Consider the following 23890-nt stretch of genomic DNA (forward strand, 5'->3'; position numbering starts at 1 on the left):
TCTATGAAACTCTAAACTAAAATAAAAAAATATCTTCTACGTTGCAGTTGAGTGCGCAAAAATGCAGTTTGAGTTTTTGTGTTTGTACAACGAGTCCACTTCACAAATTCTCGATCTTTTGTCCGAAGTATCAACCGTCGACGAGAGTGCGGAGAATAATAACAGAGAATTAACGGACATCGTTTCAGATGCGACATTTTGAATTTACAGATATGAGATTTCCTCATTATCTGCGGAAGAAAACAAATTCAGTTCAATTTAGAATAGAAGAGTAATCGACCGAGTCTAACGGCGAAGAAGTCGAATAGAATACAATTATGTTTAAATATATTTTTTATTTGTATTACGTCGAATATATATATAGTACGCGTCCATGAAGTTAACATAAATATAGATAGGACAATTATCTTTGTTGGAGATAAACACTAATGTGATACAGGATCATAGTTTTCACTTAAGACTCACTGTTTCGTCCCACGCGTGCGAATGAATTTTCCCGCACGGTTTGTCGATTTCGTGGCCTTTTTTTGGACGTAAGTTCAATATAGGAGTACGACTTTCTTTGGTTTTCCGCGGTGTAGGCTCGAAATGTAAAACGATGCCACTTGTAGCTCCCTGGCATTCGTCAAGAAGAGTTTTCCATATAATCAGCGCGATTGCACGTACATACATTCGTTGTCCCAGCTCGCGATACATTTATTCACGTACGGCCGCTGTGATGTACCGTTTCCAACGTGGACGTACAATTAAGTCGGTTAAATACTTTTTATATTTTAAATATCATTAACCGTATCTGTCTGTGACTTTCAGTGGATTTTTTCTGTTACCGTTTCAAGGTGCACGTCGATCATACCGTACCTTGTCTAGCGATCCTTTAAACAATTTTACGGGCAGACAATGGCGATCGTCTCGAAATTATTATATATCAAGAGATTGAATAATTGCAAAACTTAATAATCTCTGTACGGCTGGCTGGGCCGATGATGCGTATCGAGTAGTTATTATCTGATATACGAGCCAAATAATTTGACGTTAATAGCTTCGCACGGAAATGAATATTTTGACCGTTGAGTAAAGTTCGATACGTTTAGGAAGAATATCCTTCTCGAGAATCATACACCGCAAACGGACGCTTCAAGGGCCTCGACTTCCCTCCATGCATTATGAAAGGCAACGTTAAAAGTCAACACGAATTCTAAAATGAGATCAGCCGGCTGAATCTTCAGGTAAATATCTTCGTCCAGTCGTTACGTGCTTCCAAGTCGAGGTGTACAACGATATCTTTTAACGGGACCTTTTTCAAGCACGACATCTACCCTGTTCAAACGATTCTCTCGTGGTTGAGGCCATTTTCGTTTTAGCTAAGTTAATCTAGGACAAGAATCGCGACAAACGAGACGTCGCTACTTTGTTTTTGTAGAGACCGGTAGAAAGTAAATCTTTTTGATTCGTCTCTAAACAGAGTACGATTCAAAGAGTCAATTAGGCAAAGTAATTCCCGGCTCGTGCACGAACGACTAAACGATCATCTATCTACTTCCACCTTATCGTCTCGTTGGAATGGCGACGTCATAATCATTGTGATTCCTGGACTTATAGGTGGGATAATGGAGGTAATGGTGGCTATAGCGGAAACGTCGAAGACAATTATTGCCGGCATGACAGAGCGACGCGGATGGAACTTGCGTCAGATGGGACATCACCATGGCCGTTCTTCCGCACCATTCTCCTGACTCTCTCCCTTCTGCGGCATCTTTGGCTGCGCAAATCTTGGCCGTTTCCGCTGCAAAACTTGAGATGCATTCGCTTTCGTCGACCTGCACGATAAGGATACATTTTATACATTTTATTTTCGGCAAGGTTCTACGATATCGGAAAACTGTTTATGCTCACGCAAGCTCGGCAGATCTGATGAAGGACGCACGGGATGAAGAGGACCTGTGATCTGTCTCCAGAGAAATATTCCAGAGCTTTGCACCGCCTCTCGATCACTTCGACTTCCGGGCAATTTCTCCTTAATTCGTCAGGATCTAAAACAGATCACTCTTTAGATCCTATCGATAGAATCATCTTTCGATGTATTTGTCCATTGGTACCTTCTTCGGCTTCTACCAGGTCTTTGTTGCCGCGCTTATCTTCATTTCTTCCTTCGTTACCGTTTTGCTGATCGGACGTTAGATTATTCTGCGTTGCCTCTGCTTTCTGACTCTCCCTTTGGGCCACGACGTTGTTTCTTAGCTCGTTTAAAGCTCTGATCATTTTTTCCAAAGAGTACGCAGCAGCCAGACGAGCCATGATCTTGTCTTTTACCTTAAGCGATGTACGATGACAAAATGAGAATACTTCCGATATGTATATATATATATTTTTTTTTCATGACATTCTTAAATATAAATAAATAATGTTTTACCTCTTGCGAGTCCGTATTGTCTTCCGATCCAGTGTACTTTAAAGCCTCGTCGATCATCAGGTTCTTGATATTCTTCAACCGATCGTCCATCTGTTGCAGCTTGTCCCTTTTTTCGCTTCCGTCTTTTTCATCCGTTGCCTCGGGCGTCTTTAAATTCTCCGCCATCGTCTGGAGATCAACGGTAAAAGGAAACTTATTTTTATAATACGCGTCTTAGAAAATATCCTAGGAAGAGCAATGTATGTACCTTGTAATATCGTTGCAACAGCCATTCGTAATCCTGATTCTGAGTTCCTGGTCTTGCAAGCAGGGCAGCTTTCTTTTTCCTTCGATCTATTCCAAAGTACTGAGACCAGTCGACGCTTTTTTTCTGGACCTTTATAGAACGTTCCTTCGGTTTAGGGGACGTCGTTACATCTTTTTGTCCTTTCGCCGGAGTGGTTTCATTTGGAGATTCCGAGGTTTGGTCGTGACGATGAGCGTGATCGTGATCTTGAGCGTTTGTCTGAGTTCGATTATGATCGCCCTCGTGCCCGTGGTCGTGTTCTTGGCTCTCGGAATGGTTCTTCGTTGTTTCGGTTCCAAATAATGCTCCGAGATCTTGAGCCACCTGAAAGAAAATATTGATTTTATAATATTATTAGCTGGCTGTCTTTTCCCGAAAACGAATTACCTTAGGGTCCGTCTGTTTTTTGCTCTGCAAGGGTTTCGGACTCCTCTTCGCGACAGGGAACCTCTTCGCTAAATCTCTATACGTTTCATAATCGCGCCCCAGGGGATAACGAGCATTGATGTTCCTCCTTTCTGCCGGTTCCAAGTACAAAACATTTTGTTCCCGATCGGATGCTTCGTTCTGGTCTTCCTCCCGGTTTCGATCCTTTAAAATCTCTTGCCCGTCCATGGCATCACCCCATGACATGAGTCCACTCGGGATGCTACCTCTAAGTAACGCATATCGATTAAAAAATATGTATCAGACTTTTTATATATTTTAAATTTCCAGAAGAAAGTGTACTCACCTGTATGGCTTGTTATCCGGGACGTCCAAGGAAGGAATCATCTCCAGGCCGCCATCGTCTTCGAGGACTACTCGTCTGTAAGGGGATTCTTCCTGCACTTCCTCCAGAATCATCTTCATCAGCTGTTTGTCGTTCATGCGTCGGTCGTCGTCTGCATCCCTCTTGTAATTTTCACTTCGTTCTCGTTCTCGCAGTGGTAACGGAATACTCTCATCCTAAGTGAAAATCCCCGTTTAAGTCAGACCAAGCTCAACCTCCGATTCGATATTCAGGAATGAAATTCTTTGAAAAAAATTACGGATAAAGTTTGTGAAAATATTATAGAATCACCTGGTTGCCCAGATTTTCGAGGTAATCGATCAGAGCCCTTTCCAATAACTTGTTCTTCGCGTTACGGTCGGAGCTCTTGTCGCCCCAATGATTGGAAGGCATCATTTTTTCAAAACCATCTCCCACAGTCTCCAACTGCCCATTTTCTACATGTTAAACGAGGAATTATTTCGGTATAAAATATTTAAACGTTTGCTTCAACGAATGATTGACTATATGGAAATGTTCTTAATTTTCAGGGAGAACGATTTTACCGAGTGGCAGGAATTCCAAGTCGTCCTGGTCATCGGAGAGATCTCTCTGCAGCTTCCTTTCCGCCACGCCGTCGCGATACTTCAGTGATCGCAGGTTGTCGTAAAACTCCTGAGGATTGTGATCCAGGGATCTTTGTTTCCTGGTGACAGCGTTCAAGGCGCTCAACATGGAATCTTCGTCGGTCTGATGGGGTGCGGGTCCAAGAGCAGCTGCCAGCCCGAGGATCAGCGCGAAAATCGAGCTTTCCGGTAACATTTTGACAAATCTGTAAATGAACGTCCCCCTCATCTCTTATATCAAATTGTAGGAAATTCTAGGAAATTCTAGGATTCCGCTGGAAACATTTTCCTGAGCTTCCGAAAGGTTTATTATACATATATAAACGTGACGAGAGAGAACGTAGGTCCGCGTTTCGCCGCTCATCGATTGCGACCTTCGGCCATCCATGGGCATCGTTCCATCAATTTCGCTCGGAAGTTCGCTCGAATTCAAGTTCTAACGATGTTATCGCCATCTTTTCTCATCGTTACGGAGCCATGGGCGTGGAGGTCATCGGCGCAAACCCCAGGACCTGCTCGGAGTTTCTTCGAGGAGCCATCGGCCACGGCGGCCATGTTTTGTCACCCTAAGGTGCACCATATGGACATCGGATCCCGAAAGAACTTCCACCCTTGGAAGTACTCGAATGATATTTTCTATTAAATATCTTCCTATCGCTGCCCTGAAAGCTTACCACCGATTCTACCTTGCATTTTTTTCAGACAAAGCTTAAAGACGCACCGACCCATCGCGGATTCTCTCGGTTTGCCCGCACTTGGTCAGAGAACATCGGGGACGACTGTTGCAATCAAATTGCGAGGGATTGTCACCGAGGAGATCGCACCCAAGTACTCCGAGTCATCGACCAGATGTAGATTGAAACTCGATCGATGTATGCAAATTTTTTCAAGGACATCGGAAAGCCACTTCTACCGTTTTTATTTTGATGGATACGTCGCGGATGAAGGGTTACATCGTTGGACGAGGAGGAAGGAAGATGCCTAGGAAAACGAGCTTCGAGGGATTTCGATGAAGCAGTCGAAGAGAACGGGACTTACCCTGTTCCTATATCGCCATCCACTCGATGCGCAACGCCGGCCGGTCCTTTATCGAACGATGCTGTCCCGATTTCGAAGTCTCGTGAAATTATCTCCCGAATAATCAGCTCGCGATCCTATTGCGTTCTGTTCGCCACCTCCACCGTCCTCGGTGATTTTATAGTAGGTGGTCGAATCGATAGAACCGCGCATGCCGTCTTCCGGGTCGCAGCAACAAGTAAGACGCGGGGAGTGCCCGAGAGATCGCCACGAAAGAAGGAGAAGAAAAATACGAGCGAACCTTTTTTCAAGTCGAATCCTTCTGACCGAGATGAGACGTTCCCTGACTCCATGAGAAGAAATTTAATCAACCGCCACGAAATACGGAAGAAAGAAACACGAAAAGCTTCCCTACGATATTTCTGTTAAAATCCGAAAATACAATCGTAAAATGTAATTCACGGTAGAGATATTTTATATTAAATATTTTATGTTAAAACTGCCCTTGACTGTTGCAGTTTTCGATCGATTTTGCGACCGTTTGACCTCGTTACATCTTTTCGCCATCCAAGTTTAGAACGCTGAAGAAAAAATCGCAAGCCCTAATCCAAACTACGGAATATTGTCGCATTACCCGCGGTATCGTATTTTCTGAGTTTTCCTCGTATTTGCCCTGGACTAGAAAATCCGCCGAGTTTTCTCGGTTGATAATACCACTACCTGGTACTATCGATTCTCGTTCGACGAACGACGGTGAGCGTTCCAGGATTGAAAGAGGCGAGTCCTTCGGGAGCTGAAAGAAGTCCGGAGATGTTGTAATCGGTAGAGACGCGGGAGGTATTTTAATTAATAATTGATTAAACGTTTCATGTCCAGGGCCGATCCAATGGCGAGTAATTGGCTTGGACGAGTTACAGGCGTTGCTGGCGTGCATACTTACCTTAATTCCTCCGTCCGCAGCTATGCATTTTTGCGAGTAGGGTGCCGATGGCATTGGGACGGACACGACGTGAGTATTTTGCAATTTTTCAATTACAAAATTTATACGAAAAACGTGCATTTAAGGGCCAACGGGATTTTCAAGGGACACCGTTGCCCTTCTCGAGGGAAACGTTCGATCGCTTTGGTGTATCGTCGTTCTCGATAACGCGCAATGACTTCTCACGGAGAGTCAAAGTAAAGGGAATAATTTGAAGATCCGGCCGCTCATCTGGAGATCACGTCGCAGGATCTAACGATAGCCGATGTCGACGATAATGCTTATCGAAAGGAGATAAGCCGGAAATTTTCACGAGGCAACACCGCAGTCGCGTGTTAAGGCTTTCCTGAGAATGCCACGAGCATTTCCAACCATGGGAAGCGACGAGCCGCCCACCTCGTCCACCAGATCCGGTAATTCACCGAGCGATCCTTTTCCCTCATTTCGAAAGTGCGCTTCCGAGATATCCACTTCTCTTTTTGATAAGTATTAAATAATCAGGAATTTCCGGTCGGGATGAGCAAGTCCGCATCTCCAGTTTCAGAATCTGGCAACGAAATACCGAATTTAACGCACTCGGAGGAGCACGTCCACCCGCCGATATATTCGAACTCGAGAGTCATCACTATTCAGCCGCAACATAGGCTCGGTAAGAGAACCTTCTCCAAAAAATAAATAATAATCGACGCAAGTCTCGCGGAGAGAAGAAATTCAATTCCCGTGTCGAGCTCGTACATCGACCGATAGAAATTCTCGGCGGGGAAATGTCGCCTAAATTTAGTGTACCTAGTTTATAAGACGTTTTTTCACGACAGGTAATCAGCCACCTAGAACGCCCTTCCCTGTAAATACGGTGGACTGGGTTTCAACCCCTAGATCGCAGTTAAGCGTGATTTTCGGATCTTCCTTCCTAGCTGGCACCGAACAATTGGAGATTCAGCCCGTCGTCGATTTGAGTACTCGTGCGTAATAAATATTCTCGAAGGTTCCCCCCTTTCTCGTGTCCTGCCCGATGTCACGGGAGAGTTCCCAAATCGCGGAGTCCGTGAAAGATTTTTCATTCCGACAGTCTTGGGTCAGTCCGATTCGGGGAACCAGTACAAGATCAAAGTCCCAAGAGCGGAGACGTTATTTCTGGTAACCGAAACATCGACGAAATGTCAAAGGGACGTCCTGGGCTCTTCGAGGGGATTCACCCTGAAAGCCGTGGATCCGACTGGACAAGTTGCGTTCACCTTTAGAAAGCCCATCACTTGGGGATGCGTCCCGGGCTTGTTGCACGTAAGCGTTGAAATGCAATCATTCGAAGGTTTCAAGTTCAATAAAGCCATTTTCCACTTATAGAATCCAAAGGTGAATGATTAAATGTCATGCTTTCAATCTATCTGTAGAAACTGACGGTAGAGAGTTCCGAACCGATTGGAAGCGTGGAGCAGAACTTCTCGTTGTTCGGATTGAGCTTCACCGTTTACGACGAGAAACGCGCACCTTTCTACAAAATCAGCGGACCTAGCGTCGGTTGCTGTTGCATTTACGAGGAATCGCAGTTTCAGGTACAGTAGTTATCCGTGAGAATATTTTCAGATGTTAATCCTGACTTTTGATTACTTTCCGGCCAAGGGATAAAATATGTTCTCATTTGTGCGCAGATTTTATCTTTGGATGGAACGCATCAGGTGGCATCCTTGATACATCACTGGGATCATCTTCTCGTAGAATATGTTCTACTTCTTACGGTCCCAGCAGACATGAATGTGAAATTAAAGGGTCTGTTACTTGGTGCTTCGTTTCTTTTGGTAATTTTTTTCTTATCTACGATGTGTGGCAGGGATTCGATTAATATTTTGGATATTTTATATATCCCATTGTACGGATTCACGTTACAGGAATACTTATACTTTGGGCGTTACAAGAAATCTAGAAGACATCGAACAAATTGAGACTAGTCAATTTCTACAGAACCGACAGCATCGCACGGAGTATCTTTACATTTCGGTATGTCTATTCGGAGACGTTAGGCTGCATTGCAAGTAATTGAACTCTTTCAATTCGTGTACAAAAGTAACTCTTATACGATAATCTACCTCAGAAATAATTTGCATTTGGTAGAGGAAGTGGAAACTTAGAGAAAAAGCATGACGTCGTCGTAACATCGATGATGAATAGAATCGCGCAGTTAGGTCATGAATGAGAATTCCTGAATATTCGATAACTAGATTTAATTCATTTTGTAATTAACTTCTTTATTTGATCACTTGCAAAAAATAAAACAATTTATTCGCTATTAGCTCGATAGACGAGTCCGTATTAATTTTCTAGCAGTTTTACCTCTTAAAATGGCTTCCTTGAACAATTTACAATAAAGTTCTATGGAATCTATGGAATCGTCATTTCCAGGGACTGGATAAGTTATGAGACGCGGACTGCAGTTTGTATCGACGATTCCGACTGTAGGTATACACATTTGTGCAGCATCTTTAACTGCGGTATGTTGCTGAAGAATGGTATCGTGCGAAGTAATAAAAATGCATAAATCTGGAAGCCGCGTCGTTGCCTTAAATTCTTTTTCAGCATTCGTGAATGTTCCTTTCCTCCATATTTTTGTGTGGGAAAACTCGCCGCATTCCTTTGCCGTTTTATCAACGAGATACGAAAATTGTGGGCTTCTAGCAAAGAATAAGATTATTCCACCTCTAAATGCAATGTGAGCGGTAAAATTTAATGCTTCTTGTAAGAGTTCTGCGGTTTGATCCAAGTCGATTATTAAATGGCCTAATCGTGATCCAAATAAGAAGCGGCGCATTCCGTCATCTAGCGTGCCTTCTTTATGGCCAAAATGTACTCTAGCGTTATATAAATCTCTTATGGTGAACAAGTTGCCGAGCTCAAAAAAATCTCGTCGCTTCATTGGATCTATCAACCCACTTACCGCACCTGAAATGAGAACAAAACGTAATATTGGTCGCTCTTGATATCGATAGCGCATATGTGGAAACTCGTATCATCTTACTGTCTGTAGTTTCTTCAGTTTTAGGTTGAGCTTGTGTCGACGATCTGGATAATTGGGAAGTGCAAATGGCACCTGACTTTAGAAAAGTTCTCGCTGTCCTCACTGTAAGGGAAAATAAATAAATACATAAATAAATGTTTTAATACAAGGTGTATTTAGGAATATTATAGTAAATAAAGGATTATCCACTTTTATTTAAGGATTGGTTAACACCATGGCATGTCCTCCAAAAACATCCAACCATGCTGGACAGTATTTAGTCAACTTCTTTCACAACGTGTAAATCAATTCTTTGAACACTGACTTTACTGAGATCTGAAGATTTTATTTTGGAGAAAACATGGGATCTTTAACTATAAAGCCGAATTACGGCCGATGAACTTAGACGCGTAATAGAATGGTATTCCTTTTTTAAAAAGACTAGCAAGTAAGAAGAAGCATGTTCATATTAAATATGGATGAGTTTCAGCGCGAAGAAGTAGGTGACTACACAGTATGAAACATGGAGCCTCTCATTCTCTTTCTGTTGCTACTCTATGTTGTGAGTAATTCTCCTATCCGTTTCTGTTGTAAATCTTCCTTAATGGAAGTCTAACCCAGCCCTTGTTGTACACACTATACGTAATGTGTCATTTTTCACGTGTTCTTGACTGTTCCCGGTAATTTTATTAAGTTGTACCGACAAAATCAACGAAAATATACCCAGTGAATTATTTTCTGGTAACCAACAAGGAAAATGGTAAGTTTTTACATTGATCTAGAAGTATGAATTTTGAAATGTCAGTTCTGCTAAGGTTGGATCCGCTTCATAATCATTCATTAACGATGGCGATAATTACTTTTTCAATTTCATCTATTTAAATTGTTGTAATAGTAGATCGCCGAGTACGGTATTGTTTCATATCATTTAAGCATGCTAGGATGAGACAAGTTCATATCTAAGTATTTTATTCTTATGGAAATGTGAAACACTGCGAAATTTATGTTTTTTCATATATAATATTAATGAGACAACTATGAAGTTGTCTAATCATTCTTCATGTACTTTGCAGTCCGGTACCTTGAAGCCTTACTTGACGGCAGTGAGACGTACACTCACGGCTGCAATGTGCTTGGAGAATTTCTCGTCACAAGTAGTCGAGAAGCACAATAAACCAGAGGTCGAAGTCAGAGAAAGCAAGGAACTGTTATTAACTCCTGTTCTTATAAGCAGAAACGAGAAGGAAAAGGTTTTGATCGAATCGAGCGTTAACAGTATGCGAATAAGCATAGCCGTTAAGCAAGCAGATGACCTTGAAAAGATTCTTTGTCATAAATTCACAAGATTCATGATGATGCGAGCTGAAAATTTTATAATCCTTAGGAGGAAACCTATAGAGGTCTGTTGAACTTGACTTGAAATATTATTGATTTAAAAATAGTATTTTAATGCAGATAGTTTACTTATCATTTTGATTTGCACAATGCATTTTCTTTTTAGGGATATGATATAAGTTTCTTAATCACTAATATTCATGTGGAACAAATGTTCAAACACAAAATAGTGGATTTTGTGATCTATTTTATGGAAGAGATCGACCGAGAGATCAGTGAAATGAAATTATCAATGAATGCTAGAGCTCGGATCTGTGCTGAAGAATTCTTGAAAAGAGTCAGTATTATATGGAACGATGATTACTATTTATCTGTAGTTTATTTTATAATTTGAAACCATATAAGTAAATTAATGTTTTATTTTACAGTTTTAATCAGTCATCCAACACCGGGTTTAAAAAAAATTAGATAGCGATCAAACGAGACGTACGGGAGAGGAGCGAAGAAGATAGTGGTAATGGAAACGGAAGGTGTTAGTGTAGATGATCGGCGTGTTGAGTACACTCTTTTTTTTTCTATCTCTCTTCCTCTATTATTTTGTATATTAATATTGACTTACTTTATTCATCATGTTTTATTTCTCGAATTTCATAAAATAGGCACAGAAAATTTGATCTGTGCTGTTCTAGTAACTATACAATGTTGCATGTACAGTTATAATTTAGTTTCTTAATTGTGCAAAGTTTTTTTTTTGTATACAATGGGAAAATCACAAGAAAAGGAATAGAATCCTATCTCGCGAATTTTAAGAGGCACGAGGTAATCATAACATCGGGTGATTATTCAAGAAACTTATGAGGTGTTCCAAGCAGTCTGTATGTGCAATAATGAATGTTTTACATACTAATGCGATAATATGTGAAATTAATACCGCTATATAAGATTTCCTTAGTCGGAAATTTTACTAATTTAATGAAACCTAATAGAGTGTCCCCCTTTTCCATCCAAAACGTGAACATCGAGGATTACTTTGCATTAAAAAAGTAGTGTATTTACAAATCCAAATAAGAACAACGTATTTCATAATCGAAACTAATCGCCTCGAAGATGTTTATTTCCTTGAATACTTTGCAAGTATCTGTATGATAAGTGTGAATGGCAAAAGATGTTTAAGTGTACCGGACATTGAAATAATGTGATAACGTATGTGACCAAAGAGTCACGGCACCTCACAGCATTTTTTAACTAGTATTTAATTGAATCGCGATATTTCGCCATTACAAACGTCCAATGATACTTTGTTTCATTAAGTTTTAATGACTGCCAAAACCTCATATAGCCTAACCGAAGCGGAAGATTGTAACTGTGACTATAACATAAGTACGCTCTGTGGCCTGTGGTACTGTCTATAATTACTAAACACACCGGACCGTGTTCCATCGTCTTATATTTATAATAAAGTTAGAGTGAATGTGTATATTCACAATTTCCTTAGTTAGCTGATAGACAGTCCTAAATTCCACATTCCTTCTTTGAAGCCCATCATTTCTCGACATCACTGATTTTCCTCACGAATGATTCTCTACTGAGCGATACCGGTTAAATTATAAGAATTATCACGTATTACCGTTATCGTATCACCCGAAGCAAGTACTCGTCACTCGGCATCATTCACACATTTTGTTTAAACATTGTCAATGAGATTTTCAATTCTTTCCCGTGTTCTTCTTGCAGCCTCTGAAAATGATTAAAAAATCTTAAACTCTAAAGAATACACTTTAATTTTTTTTATAGCATTAAATAATATTTGGTAACTACTTGGTGGAAGACGTAGCAGTTCTGAGACGACATAATTTGAGAAATGATTCACGGCTTGTTCCGTTATTTTCAAAGTCCTCCAATTTATCGCCACATTGGCATTCGTTGAATTATTACATTTGACCTCGGAAGCGTCCACCTTGGGGTAATTTTCATATGCATTTTCCGTGGCATAATATTTATCGTTTATTGTACTCTTCGTATCGACGTATTTTTCCTGTACCTCGTAAACCTGCACTTCTTTTTCCGACTTATCTAAACTCGATGAGAAATCGACAACTGCCTCCGGAGGCTTTGTACCTTGCAGAAGAATATTTTCGAAGTGCCTTATTACTCTTAAGAGGGTTTCCTTGGCGTTGGAATCCTTCAAATCGTTCAGACTCGCCTCGGCAAATCGAGCCATCGACCCAATTTGTGGAATAATCGGGTCACCGTAGAAACTTTCGTCAATGGACGCAGTTTGGCACGAGCTTTCCCGATTTATTCGATTTTCGACCTCAATGTCCTTACTGACGTCCTTCTTGCCCCCTAATTCCCTTTTCAATTCTTCGAAAGATTCCTCTGTATTTTTGAGCAGCATCTTCACGGAGTCCAATTTTTTTAGAAGCTCGGAGTCCTCGAAATCATCGGGAAGATGATTCGCTAAAACCGAGTCAATTTGGAACACGCCCTCTTTACCCTTAGGACAGGTCATGTTCCTTCCGAGCCAGCCTGTCAATAAATTAATCCACCGATAGAATCTACCGTTCGATCCCTTTTTCGACTCGTTTAAGTTGTCTTTGTTCTCGTAACAGCAATCGACATTTATATTCGTATCGTCCTGACATTTTTCATCATTTACCGATTCTCTGTCGAAAGTAAGTTCCTCGGTCCGAGCGAACGTCTCCTGAGTTTTCTCGGGGAAACTGTTGCCGATAACGAAACTTGAAGTTTTACGCGGTTTCAACTTCTCAATCTCTTCTTCCGCTAAATCCGTTTGAGTTTCTGTACATTTTTCTTCGAGATTATCCATTTCTTCCTCGTGCCATGATTTTCTGGAATCATCTCGTATTTCTACCATCGATTTTCCTCTCGTCGCAATGGCGTATCCATATTTTTTCAGGGACTCGAAAATAGCATTGATTAAGGTATTCTGCAATTGAAGACTGGGCTTAGAATCTTCGATTCCAGGTTGTTGTACACCTCTGGGCCAATTCAGTGACTCTTTCGGATCATCGTTTATGGAATCGGAATCGGAATCGATTCCTAATATTTTGTCCTCGTCCTCGTCATCGAATGTTGCGATATTACACTCCACCGCTACATCTTCGCAAGAACGATCGTTTCTGCAATTAAATTCAACCTCTACGGAACTATTACATGTCATTTTTGCAGGAATGAAAATTTTTACATCCAAACTAGAATTACCGCTGGCAATGATTCTCGCTTCCTCTTCTTGAAGTACATCACATTGACATGCCGTTTCCTTCGTACTTTCGACAAATAAATATTCATCGCACCGTCCTCCAGGGTCGAAGTTTTCCTCGTCCTCGACTTCGTCGTCTCTTTCATTTTCCAAAAATTCAGAGAACAAACATTCTGTTCTCGAGCTTTGAAATTCCCCCAATAATTTTTCAACTTTCTCGAACTGACCTTGCAAGACTTGGTATAACATTTTTGACACGCTATTTTGGTTGCCTTTTGACATTGCGAAATATTTTTTCGGCGAATACGGCTCGCAGAAAGGATTATTCCAGTTATTATAAAAATGGAGTATTCCATTATCCGAGCCTGCCGTCATTCTGGGTGAAAATCTCTTCGTCTTTTCCCCGGTTTGAAGACTCATTCCGTTCGTCGGAATCGAATATCGTCGGGATTTTTCGAAATTCGAGGAAGACGTCGTCCTTTCGTTTCTTTGAGTTCGTCTAAGCTCTTTCACGACCGCTCTTAGCAAATCCTTTTCGAAGTCGTTCAGTTCCGAAACTCGTCTCCGGGGAGCTTTAGTGCCTAATTCATGCCAGACGTTACATTTCGATTTTTTACCATTTACGTGTCTAAACGAACAATCTTCCTTGGCACATTTAGAACTCCTTCGGAATTCTATCGAATCGATTTTCAAATTCAATCCTCCCAATAATTCCTCGTAACGTTCCCTTGCAATTCCCTTCTTCTTTAGTCTGTTTATCTCCCTCTCGGCATTTCTCGACAGAGCGAAAATCACCTCGTTCTTCGTGAAATTTGCTCTGAAATTATTACATCCATTGGCTGTATTTCCCGAAGGCTCAACAATTATCCGTGGGTTTTTCCGGCTCTTTCTAATTTCATCTCGAATTTCTCCTGTACTCGATTTAATGGCGTTTTCCATTTCTGATTCCCCTTTCTCAAAAGCTACATTTACTCCGTCGATTCCATCAGACTCCGGGCAATTTTTATAGACGATCATTTCATTTTCCCACATTTTCCGTCATCTAATTCAATCTAATTCGCGAGCAAATAAAAGAGTCACGGCATCGGGAATTTGTATACGTGTACTAAATGTACAAGGCGTTCAGAAAGATCGGGAAATAAAAATGTGATTATCGATAGAAAATCTACATTACATCTATACGTTGTGTGCATAAAAGAGTACAGAAAGTACAAAGTTGGAGATATCTATAGAAGCGTGTGGTTATCTCGAGACGACGACCGTGAAAGGCTCGAGTAAGCAAACGGGTTTACAAACCGGTCTCTCCTTAACTTCTTCCAACATCGGGTGCCAGGCACGGTAATCATGTAATCGAATTCGCGCGTATCGCTCTCGCTTCGTCGAGATTTCATTTCGTCGACGATGTTGTGCCCCAGTCGAGGACCTCTCTCGAGGCGAGTTCTGCTTGGGAAAAATGCGAGCTCTCTCGCTGCGATTCTGCAACCAGAATTGGGGGCCATCAAAGAAGCCGGGACCTGGAAAAGGGAGAGAACGATCGCCTCGGCACAAAGTACAAAGATTCGCCTGTCAAACGGCCAGGAGGTCCTGAACTTTTGCGCGAATAATTATTTAGGACTGGCGGTACGTTGAAAAAAAAAAAATCTATCGACACTCTACCAAGCTGCAACGACGAAGAGCAAGTCAATTTAATTATTTCAGAACAATCAAGAACTGATAACGGCGGCGAAGAAAGCCTTGGACAAATATGGCGTTGGCTTGAGCTCCGTAAGATTCATCTGCGGCACGCAGGATCTTCACGTAGAACTTGAAGAAAAAGTGGCAAAGTTCCACGGAAAGGAGAGCACGATTCTGTACTCCTCGTGTTTCGATGCCAATGCTGGAATTTTCGAAACTCTCTTGTCCCCCGAAGATGCCGTTTTCAGCGACGAGCTCAACCATGCCTCGATTATCGACGGCATACGACTCTGTAAGGCGAAAAGATTCAGGTGAACGTTTCTTTAAAACGATACCTCGCAAATGTTTCCGTCCGCTTCAAATTGTATCTATTCAATGGATATTTTTCTTCAGGTACAACCACCGAGATATGGCGGATTTGGAGCGGAAGCTTCGAGAAAACTCTTCCTCTCGATTACGACTCATCGCGACTGACGGAGTCTTCTCCATGGATGGCACTTTGGCACCTTTGCCGGAAATCGTCAATCTTGCCAAAAAGTATAATTGCTTGACGTTTGTGGACGATTGTCACGCTACGGGGTTCTTTGGCAGGACTGGAAGGTAATTAACATATTTTTTTTTTAATCCGTACTTGCGGTTAAATTTAAATAAGCAATTGTATTGAAATACCCGCGATACCCGATTACAGAGGTACCGAGGAATATTTCAATTGCCAAGGTAGGATCGACATCGTCAACTCCACCTTGGGAAAAGCTCTTGGAGGTGCTCAGGGTGGTTACACCACTGGCCCTAAAGAATTGGTCGATTTACTCAGACAACGCAGCAGACCGTATTTATTTTCCAATTCGCTGCCTCCACCTATTGTCGCAACGGGAATTAAAGTGAGGTTTAAATAATGATTAAAATACTGGATACCTAATATTAATCATTAATTGACTTTCCCAGGTCTTCGACATCATCTCCAAGGATACGACGTTCGTGGACCGCCTGGAAAGCAATACTAAACATTTTCGAAATTCAATGGTTTCCGCTGGATTCAAAATAAGTGGTGACAACCATCCCATAAGTCCTGTCATGCTCGGAGATGCCAAGTTGGCGTCCACTTTCGCTGAGAAAATGCTCGGTATGAGATGTTTCCGTGTACATGAGATTTTTCAAAGAGTTAGAACGTCGTTATAGAAATTTTCCTACATTTTTCAGAGAGGAACATTTATGTGATCGGCTTTAGCTACCCGGTGGTTCCCATGGGCAAAGCCAGAATTCGGGTGCAAATTAGTGCAGCGCATACGGAAGACGACATCGACCTCGCGGTGAATGCATTTACAGAAATTGGAAAGAAACTCGCTGTTATTCGGTGATATATCTATAGAAAATAAAGGTATATTAAACTAAGGTATAATCCGAGGTCTTGTTTCTTTTTCTTTCCTTCTGGATGATGAAGGACCACGATGTCGGTTCTTCTTGAGGTTGCAAGGCAAGTAGGTGTCCTTCCCAGTCTTCTATTATTAACATCATCCATCCGTAGGTTCTGCGGAATTGAAATTAATTTAGAGCAAGGTATTTATTTAACGAGATACGTAGAATCTTTATTTTTACTCGTATGAATACTCCAAAAGATGACGTTCAAACTGGGAGAGAGATATGTGGTACTCAATTTTTCTCAACTCGTCCTTGAGCCCTTTTACGTTGGAAATCAGGAAATCGACGAATCTTGTCACATTTCGAATACATGGTTCCGATTGGGGTCTGCAACTTAGATATTGAATTTCTCTGTAACTCTCTTTCACCCTGAGGTATCGATAATTAGACACTTTTACTTACATTTCAGAAATTCTCTCCCTGGCGTAAAAATTCTGACAAGGAAACTCCCCCTCGTACATTTTGCTAGTGGACCAATTGGCCCCCATCGCAAATCACTTCTGGTTCTTGGAACTTTTGAAAGATAGTCGCGATTTTTGGAAAGTAAAGGCTAAATAAAAAAATTAAAATAATTCCCAATACGGACCCTTCTTCAAGTCCCACTATGAGTAAATCAGCAGTAAATCAGAGAAAACTCAAAACAAAAAAGGAGCACTTAGGATTAGAGCAAACTCGGAGATTACATCGTGCGAATGTTTATGTCGATTTCAATGATGTTTCTTTTGACGTAACGGTATGCACTTTTATGCAACCGGCATCACGATTCGACGTAGTATTTTTTCAAAGATTTTGGAGGATCCAATAAGACCTTCTTGCTTTCTTATTACATCGATGTCACAAAGCACAATTGACAGGATTGACAGATTATTAACCGTAGACTGACACGATCGGCCAAGTCGCTCGGCATGGAGTCCAAGTTCGGCGCGAAATTCCACGTAACATGAAAAATGTCATTAATCGAAATAATTAACCGACGTGTGTAAGTACCTATGCATCGTTAATAATATTTTTGGTTACTCAATTTTAAAACGGTGGAGCTTATCCTTGAAATTTGATTAAGAGATTTTTTCGCCCCGTTAAAGGCGCAATGACAGTCCCGTGGACAGAGAAATTGACGACAAAGCTGATATCACTCTATCGTCGCTACGAGTGCTTCAGAGATCCATATCATCCAGATTTTGGAAGCGGACAACTCCAACTTAAGGCTTGGAAGGAGATCGTCGATTTCCTCAACATTCCTGGACTGACCGTGTGCGATTGCGTTAAGAGGATCTCCTTCGTGACGAAACGATATTGCTACGAACTTTACAAAATCAGCTCTGCCATTTCTAGCGGAGATTACTATAAACCGAAAGCTCTGTGGTTCGAAATGATGCACGAATTATTATTCCCCCTGACGAATTCTCGCGACCGCGTCGGCGATTTCCGCTGTCGAAGTGACAATTGCAATTCGTACACCGAATGTAAATCCGAGACGGGATCGGCGAATTCGCCCGAGGAATTTCGCCCCCGACGTCGCTCAAAGTCGGGAAGATCTCCCCAAGAGATCTCCCGAGACCATCCCGGAGAAGCGTCGATTTCCGGAGCTTGGACTCAAACCGAGGCCAGAACTAACGTTATTCGCAACGGAGGAGACAGATCTTGCGCACCAAAGACTTGCGCAAAATGGACTCAGGTTTCGAAAAACGTCCACACAGTGGCTGTCGGTCGTGACCCGAATAAGGAAATTCTTCGCACAAAGGTAATCGCATCGAGTTCGAAATTCTCCAATACTGGCTTTTCAATTTTAGCCATTAACTCAGAATTCGTATGATTTTCTTCTCAAGTTAAGTGTCGTATTGTGTCAATTATATATTTCACCGCAATCGTTGTACGCGTCAAGGACAGTGGGATATACGCCCAAATGGACGTCGATGGAGCGGGATCGAGGAAACGCGACGAGTTCGACATGTTCGGAAAGTGCATCGCCTACCAGCTTCGAAGCCTTGGTTTTGGTGCGTATGCGGTATAAGTATGTCGGAATCGGAATACTCGAAATCCTGAATAAATATTCATTTGAAACTCTCCGCGTTGATTCGAGAACGCAACAGAAATTGCCATCGACCTGGAGAAAAGGATACAAGACATGATAACGAGAGAGCGGCTCGATAACGCGAAGAATGCGGAGTCCGACGAGCAGATTTGCAGCTGCAGCTGCAGCGACTGCAAGAAGTCTTGCAAGGAAGAAATGTGCGCCTGCGGCTTGCCCGTCAGCGAGTGTCAACCACCCCTGTCAAGATAACCGTAGCCATAAAGACAACTGTGATATCGCCTGTGATTTTTCCTTTCCCCTGTGCATTTATATATTTATTAATAAATACGTGGCAATGACTTTGGATAATTCATTTCTGTCGAATTCCGCACTAATCGACTCGTCGAGTCAAGTGCCTTGACGTTGCCTGCGCGACAAATTTTCACTGATTTTGACATTAAACCCAATTAAACCTCCCTCCTGCGATCCCGGCTGATAATTCCTTGGTAAAATTAGTAACCAGTGTAATAAGTCAAAGAATAAAACCGAAGAAAAAATCGACATTAAGCCGCGACGGAAAGCCGCGTTCATCGCGGAGGAATGACTCTCGTGAGATATGCCATTCGAATGGAACGAAGAGATTACGGAGAGACTGTTGACAGGGTATCGGAAGTACCCCTGCCTTTGGAATCTCTACGACAAGGGATACAGCGACGCTAATTCGAAGAACAAAGCTTTCGAATCGATCGTAAAAGACCTGGGTCAACCTGGATTATCGGTCGACGACTGCCTCCTGCAGCTAAACGATGTGACGGAAAGGTAATCGAGGTAAAGGAAAGGTTGAAATATTAACATCTAGAAAGTAATGAGAAATATTTTCTGGCTCAGCTTCAAGGAAGAGCAGTCGCGAACCTTGAAAGGCCTGAAAATCGGCAGGCCTTACGAATCGCGATTACCTTGGTACGAGCTCATATCTTGCATGCTGAAAGAGGTGATACGCGACGAAAAGGCGAAAAGCTTGCGAGACCCTTTAGCTCGTTCGACTACAACTCCCCTAAAAAATCTTGCAGATTTCGATAACTCGCCGACGAGAGAGCGCGAAGACTCGAAAGGACATTTCATGAGATCGAGCAAGGATTTCGGGAGGCCGAGCCCCGATTCGGAATATCGTTTCCTGCCGTGCACGAATTTGCCAGAATACTTCGAGCAAGCCGAGGCCGAGAAGGACGACAGCCCGAAAAAGCCGAAAGCTAAAGAGAACGGGGAGAAGAGTGCCAAAAAGGAGGAAGACTCCGGGAAGAGAGAGTCCTCGAAAACTGGCAAGAAGAAAGCCAAGTCCGCGAAAGGCGCGAAAGAAAAGAAGAGCGCGAGTCCGCAGGGGCGAGGAAGAACCTCCAGGAACGAGAAAGACGCGAGCAAGATAGAGCCTCAAAATGGCAAGGTCAAATCCAAGCCAAGGAGTCCAAAAGGTACCTCGAAGTCAAAATCGAAATTAAAAAAGTTCTCCAAAGGACATTAAAAAATATCTAGGAATTCTTTTTCTCGATTTCAGGAACCGCGAAGGGCAAGAAGGGGAAAAAAGGCTCGGCCAAGGGCGAGAAGAAAGTCGAAGCCAGCCAGGACGACAAGGAAGAGTCAAAGGAAGTCCCCAAGGACGAGGAACCGAGGCCAACGGCTCCCGCAATGGTTCCTTGTCCCACGTACGTGAATTCTTACAAAACGGAGGCGGAAAAGCCAAATTTCTACGACTCCTCGACCGCGGAAAATCTCCCGAGATTTGGAACGGGAAGAAGAAACGCCTACGAGCAGATACCGACGAGACTGCCATGTCCTGCCCGAGACTTGGTCGATAGTGGGCGATGGACGCAAGAGACCTACTCCGGGATTAATCCTGGTCTCGGCTCCCAGATGGACAAAGGACGGGCCTATGACCTGGGACAACGATCAAGGATAAATCGGGAGTATCCAGGCGAGCTGACGCCAACGACGATCGGCGGCTTTGGGAACCCTCCGACGGACCCTCTGGGCAGCTACGGAGGAGCTTTGGGAATGGATCCCAATCCTGGGAGGTATCCTAGTTGCGTGACGTCGGAGTTCTCCGCGGGTCCTAGGAGCCCGACTTCGTGTCCAGCGACCGCCTACGTGCCGAGGAGTTCCATCGTCGATCCGAGAATCGACGTCTCCGGAACCGGGATGGTCGGGGTCGAAATGAGTTCAGGAGTCAAGGGCTACGGAGGCCTTCCCCGTCGAATGGGTTGTCACCCACCTTGTCACCGATTCGAGTCTTCGAATGTCAAGAGTTACGGTGCTCCCCGCGGTTACTCTCCAGAAGGGAACATCGGTTTCAGGGACTGCGGAGTTTATCCCCAGTCCCCGGTAGCCACGTACCCCGAAGACGGATGGACCTCGGACTATGACAGGGACCGGTTCCGCCCCAGGCCCAAAAGAATGGACAACGAAGATGCGTTTCCCTCCAGAGGAGCGACCATGGAGTATCCTCGATCGGCGTCACCTGGGAGAGTGGACACCGACTACGGGGATCCCTCGACGTTCGGAAGGCCCAGGGTGGACTACGGCAACGCCTCGTCTCCTCGAAGAGCGGGGATCGGCCCCTGTAACGGGTCGCAATGTAGATCCAAAACCTTGGATTACCCCAGAATGCCGTCGCCGAGGCGCGAAGGGATGAATTACCCGCGTACCGATTCGAGTAGAAGATCGAGGGGTCCCATCAGCCGTGGAGACGCGGCGCGGTCCCGGGGGCCTTCTCCGCCGGGCACGAGGAACGCTTCCGCGGATTTTGGTCGCGGAGGTAGAGGCAGGCAGAGGGACGTGGTGGGCATCCCCGTTCGTGTCCCTGGGGCCAATACGAAGGACTCCTCGGCCCCGCCCAGGGATCTCCAGGTCCAAAGGCCCGTCCAGGATGCGTTCTCTCCGAGGGTCGCGGTCAGGCTCGAGGACGGGGTTTTCGAAGCCTTCTCCAGGTTCAGGATCGCCATTCCCGGTATGGCCTTGGAGAGAAATAGTCAGAGCGTTCCTGGAAAGCAGAATCTTTCCACGCAGGGAGCTCGGCTGAGGTCCGTGGAGACCCAAGTTTCCGGAAGGTTGCCCAACCTGCCTACTCCTGGAGGAGTCGGAGGGATCTCGGGTGCAGGGGGTAAGGTCCTTTGCGGATGCGACGTAGGGGAGGGAGCCTCGCAGGGCAGCGGGAGGGCCGCGGACGGGAACGGTTCCGACGAGGTGGAGAAGAGGACCGGCGACTTCGTCCTGCTGACTCCTCAGGGCAGATACGTGCCCATGGTCAGGGACGGGAGGGCATCCAGGGAGCCCGCCTTAGGAAAATCTGCAAAACCTGACACCGGTGGGTTATTCATGATTCGGATATCTTGGGAAATATTATTTTGTGCCGAGCCCGATTTATCCGTCGAGCTTGGAAAATTTCTTCATTTCTCGTTGTTACCGAACTACGTTAAATTGTAATGGCAGTTTTGGACGAAGTGGCGTTCCATTGCACGATCGACACGTGTGCCCAGGGATTGTCCCAGGTCATGAAAGGGAACCCCATGATGTCGCAGGCACTCTTACAGTGCCTGGAGAAAATGCTGGATGTCGAAGAGGTCAGCCACATAACCGACGGAACGCCGTTCTCGGGAGAACCTGACGCTGGTAAGGCTAATGAAATGGGGAAATTACGTCCGACCAGGACGGGTGGACGATGACGAACGTGCAAATGAGTTACAGGACCGCGGAGGGAGGAAGACGTCCTTCCTAGCATAAAAGAGGGCGTAATCGGCCAGCCCGTTGCCTCTTCCACCCCCAAGACCCGGAATATTGGCGAAGATCCTGCTTCCCCTGCCAAATCCGAAGCAAGAATTTGCGAACCTCGCAAACGGTCTCAAGAGAAGAAGGACAAACCCGAAGATGGGAAAAGGACTGGCGGTTTGGAGTCAGAAATCGCCGATCGCCCGAATTGCAACCCGGACGATGCAGGGAGAGCTCATTCCGGGGGCCTAACCAAGAGCTTTCTTCGAGTGCTGAAGCACACTCTTCGGATCGACGGCGAAGAAGAGGAAGATAAAGGTCGATGGCGCGTTAAAGGTTTATACAGGACGTCGAATTAATTTCATCTCTTTTTTAATCCAGGGGGCCGCAAAAGCCTTGGAGAAGGTGGCAAACCGGGGAATTCGGCGGACGTAGCGGAAGAGATAATCAGCTGCGTGAAAACGATGATGACGATCGACCTGGGTCAAGAACTTCCGGAGAACGTGGAGAGTCTTCTGGATGAACTTCGAGTTTCCGAAAACGGTGCTCCGAAAATCACGCCGAAGTGTGGTCTGCCTCGATGTGCAGAGAGATGGGTCAATTTCGGGAATACCTCGTCATTGGGAGCACAGAAAGCGGGAAGTACTCGTTATTTGGAGTTATCGAGTACCAACGGCGAAGCACCGAAGAACGGAAGTTCGGGGAGCGGAGGAAGGTACTCCGCGAAAAATGGAAAACTCGACGAGCGAGGGCAAAACGGTGGCAAAGAAATTTCGAGCACGAAGGAAAAATCCGTCTTCGTTGAGAAGGGAGTCGGGGAAAAGTCGAGGACGAGCGAGAAGGAAGGATCTCCAAGGAAAAAAGGCGTCGCGGTCGGCCCCGGTCAGGAACGAGGAGACGAACCCGCGAAAAGGACGAGATCGCTCGACACGCAGACTCGGGACATATCGGACAATTTTCGAGAACTTCCCAGATTAGGTCGGACGAAGGAGACGGACGTCGAGAGGGAACTTAGCGAGGCCGTTCAAAGAGGTACCACTCGGGACCGGGAAAAAGGGAAGCAAACCCGGGGACCCTTCCGCAGCAAATAATCGTATTACAGTAATTTACATCCGTGGACTATTTTTCCCGATAACGAGAGATCGACTTTAATTCCCCACGGATCTTGGCCAATCGATACTCCGCTTCTAATTGAAATAGCGATCGTTAAAAACCGGAATCGTTTGGCAGGCCGGGATGACGAAAGAAGTCGGGCAGTCGGCTCTAGCACGGGGATGGCGAGATTCCAGGATACGTGGACGCAGGACGCGACAAGGACCTCCGAGGATAAGCAGGTGGGCGTCGGTATCCAGAAGACGACCTCGTCGGAGGCCGTGGACGTGGAGACGCGGGACAGGGCGAGGGTCCCGAA

At 44.3% G+C, this 23890-nt stretch overlaps 7 protein-coding genes across 11 annotated transcripts; 4 read left to right on the top strand and 3 right to left on the bottom strand.

Moving 5' to 3' along the window:
- Positions 1-315: 315 nt before the first annotated feature.
- On the bottom strand, positions 316-9135 carry LOC105696547. Of its 2 annotated transcripts, XM_012419109.1 has the most exons (11): positions 9080-9135; positions 8999-9003; positions 4014-4279; positions 3760-3905; positions 3430-3644; positions 3084-3351; positions 2658-3020; positions 2411-2578; positions 2097-2310; positions 1894-2030; positions 316-1817 (listed from the first exon to the last, which is right to left on the bottom strand). In XM_012419109.1, exons 3-11 carry the CDS (start codon positions 4267-4269, stop codon positions 1545-1547), a joined length of 2040 nt encoding a protein of 679 aa, XP_012274532.1. In that variant the 5' UTR covers positions 4270-4279; positions 8999-9003; positions 9080-9135; the 3' UTR covers positions 316-1544. The 2 variants fall into 2 exon arrangements, with proteins under 2 accessions (XP_012274532.1, XP_012274531.1); XM_012419108.1 differs by lacking the exons at positions 8999-9003; positions 9080-9135 and adding an exon at positions 5112-5222.
- LOC105696548 (phospholipid scramblase 2) lies at positions 6409-8550 on the top strand. 2 transcript variants are annotated; one of them, XM_023434436.1, is made up of 8 exons: positions 6409-6482; positions 6608-6718; positions 6885-7031; positions 7139-7350; positions 7461-7622; positions 7719-7865; positions 7956-8064; positions 8467-8550. In XM_023434436.1, the coding sequence occupies exons 1-7, from the start codon at positions 6422-6424 to the stop codon at positions 8007-8009; spliced, it is 894 nt and encodes a 297-aa protein (XP_023290204.1). In that variant the 5' UTR covers positions 6409-6421; the 3' UTR covers positions 8010-8064; positions 8467-8550. The 2 variants fall into 2 exon arrangements, with proteins under 2 accessions (XP_023290204.1, XP_023290205.1); XM_023434437.1 differs by having other exon boundaries at positions 7719-7836; positions 8467-8504.
- A 518-nt stretch (positions 9136-9653) lies between the features above and the next one.
- On the top strand, positions 9654-11870 carry LOC105696566 (actin-related protein 2/3 complex subunit 4). The gene is made up of 4 exons (XM_012419135.1): positions 9654-9818; positions 10132-10458; positions 10560-10730; positions 10822-11870. The coding sequence occupies exons 1-4, from the start codon at positions 9816-9818 to the stop codon at positions 10825-10827; spliced, it is 507 nt and encodes a 168-aa protein (XP_012274558.1). The 5' UTR covers positions 9654-9815; the 3' UTR covers positions 10828-11870.
- A 108-nt stretch (positions 11871-11978) lies between these two features.
- LOC105696355 lies at positions 11979-14963 on the bottom strand. 2 transcript variants are annotated; one of them, XM_012418770.1, is made up of 3 exons: positions 14913-14963; positions 12212-14433; positions 11979-12130 (listed from the first exon to the last, which is right to left on the bottom strand). In XM_012418770.1, the coding sequence occupies exons 1-3, from the start codon at positions 14960-14962 to the stop codon at positions 12078-12080; spliced, it is 2325 nt and encodes a 774-aa protein (XP_012274193.1). In that variant the 5' UTR covers position 14963; the 3' UTR covers positions 11979-12077. The 2 variants fall into 2 exon arrangements, with proteins under 2 accessions (XP_012274193.1, XP_023290206.1); XM_023434438.1 differs by lacking the exon at positions 14913-14963 and having other exon boundaries at positions 12212-14648.
- On the top strand, positions 14909-16689 carry LOC105696373 (2-amino-3-ketobutyrate coenzyme A ligase, mitochondrial). Its single transcript, XM_012418792.2, has 6 exons — positions 14909-15236; positions 15315-15601; positions 15684-15890; positions 15979-16171; positions 16236-16413; positions 16491-16689. Exons 1-6 carry the CDS (start codon positions 15018-15020, stop codon positions 16646-16648), a joined length of 1242 nt encoding a protein of 413 aa, XP_012274215.1. The 5' UTR covers positions 14909-15017; the 3' UTR covers positions 16649-16689.
- On the bottom strand, positions 16649-17424 carry LOC105696567. 2 transcript variants are annotated; one of them, XM_012419138.1, is made up of 3 exons: positions 17112-17424; positions 16887-17036; positions 16649-16818 (listed from the first exon to the last, which is right to left on the bottom strand). In XM_012419138.1, the coding sequence occupies exons 1-3, from the start codon at positions 17195-17197 to the stop codon at positions 16674-16676; spliced, it is 381 nt and encodes a 126-aa protein (XP_012274561.1). In that variant the 5' UTR covers positions 17198-17424; the 3' UTR covers positions 16649-16673. The 2 variants fall into 2 exon arrangements, with proteins under 2 accessions (XP_012274561.1, XP_012274559.1); XM_012419136.1 differs by having other exon boundaries at positions 16887-17042.
- A 210-nt stretch (positions 17425-17634) lies between these two features.
- LOC105696356 lies at positions 17635-19063 on the top strand. Its single transcript, XM_012418772.2, has 3 exons — positions 17635-18450; positions 18541-18703; positions 18800-19063. Exons 1-3 carry the CDS (start codon positions 17797-17799, stop codon positions 18988-18990), a joined length of 1008 nt encoding a protein of 335 aa, XP_012274195.1. The 5' UTR covers positions 17635-17796; the 3' UTR covers positions 18991-19063.
- The last annotated feature ends 4827 nt before the right edge of the window (positions 19064-23890 follow it).

This window comes from Orussus abietinus, unplaced genomic scaffold (genome assembly GCF_000612105.2).
Source record: "Orussus abietinus isolate OABI.00-Male unplaced genomic scaffold, Oabi_2.0 scaffold15, whole genome shotgun sequence".
Lineage (NCBI taxonomy): Eukaryota > Metazoa > Arthropoda > Insecta > Hymenoptera > Orussidae > Orussus > Orussus abietinus.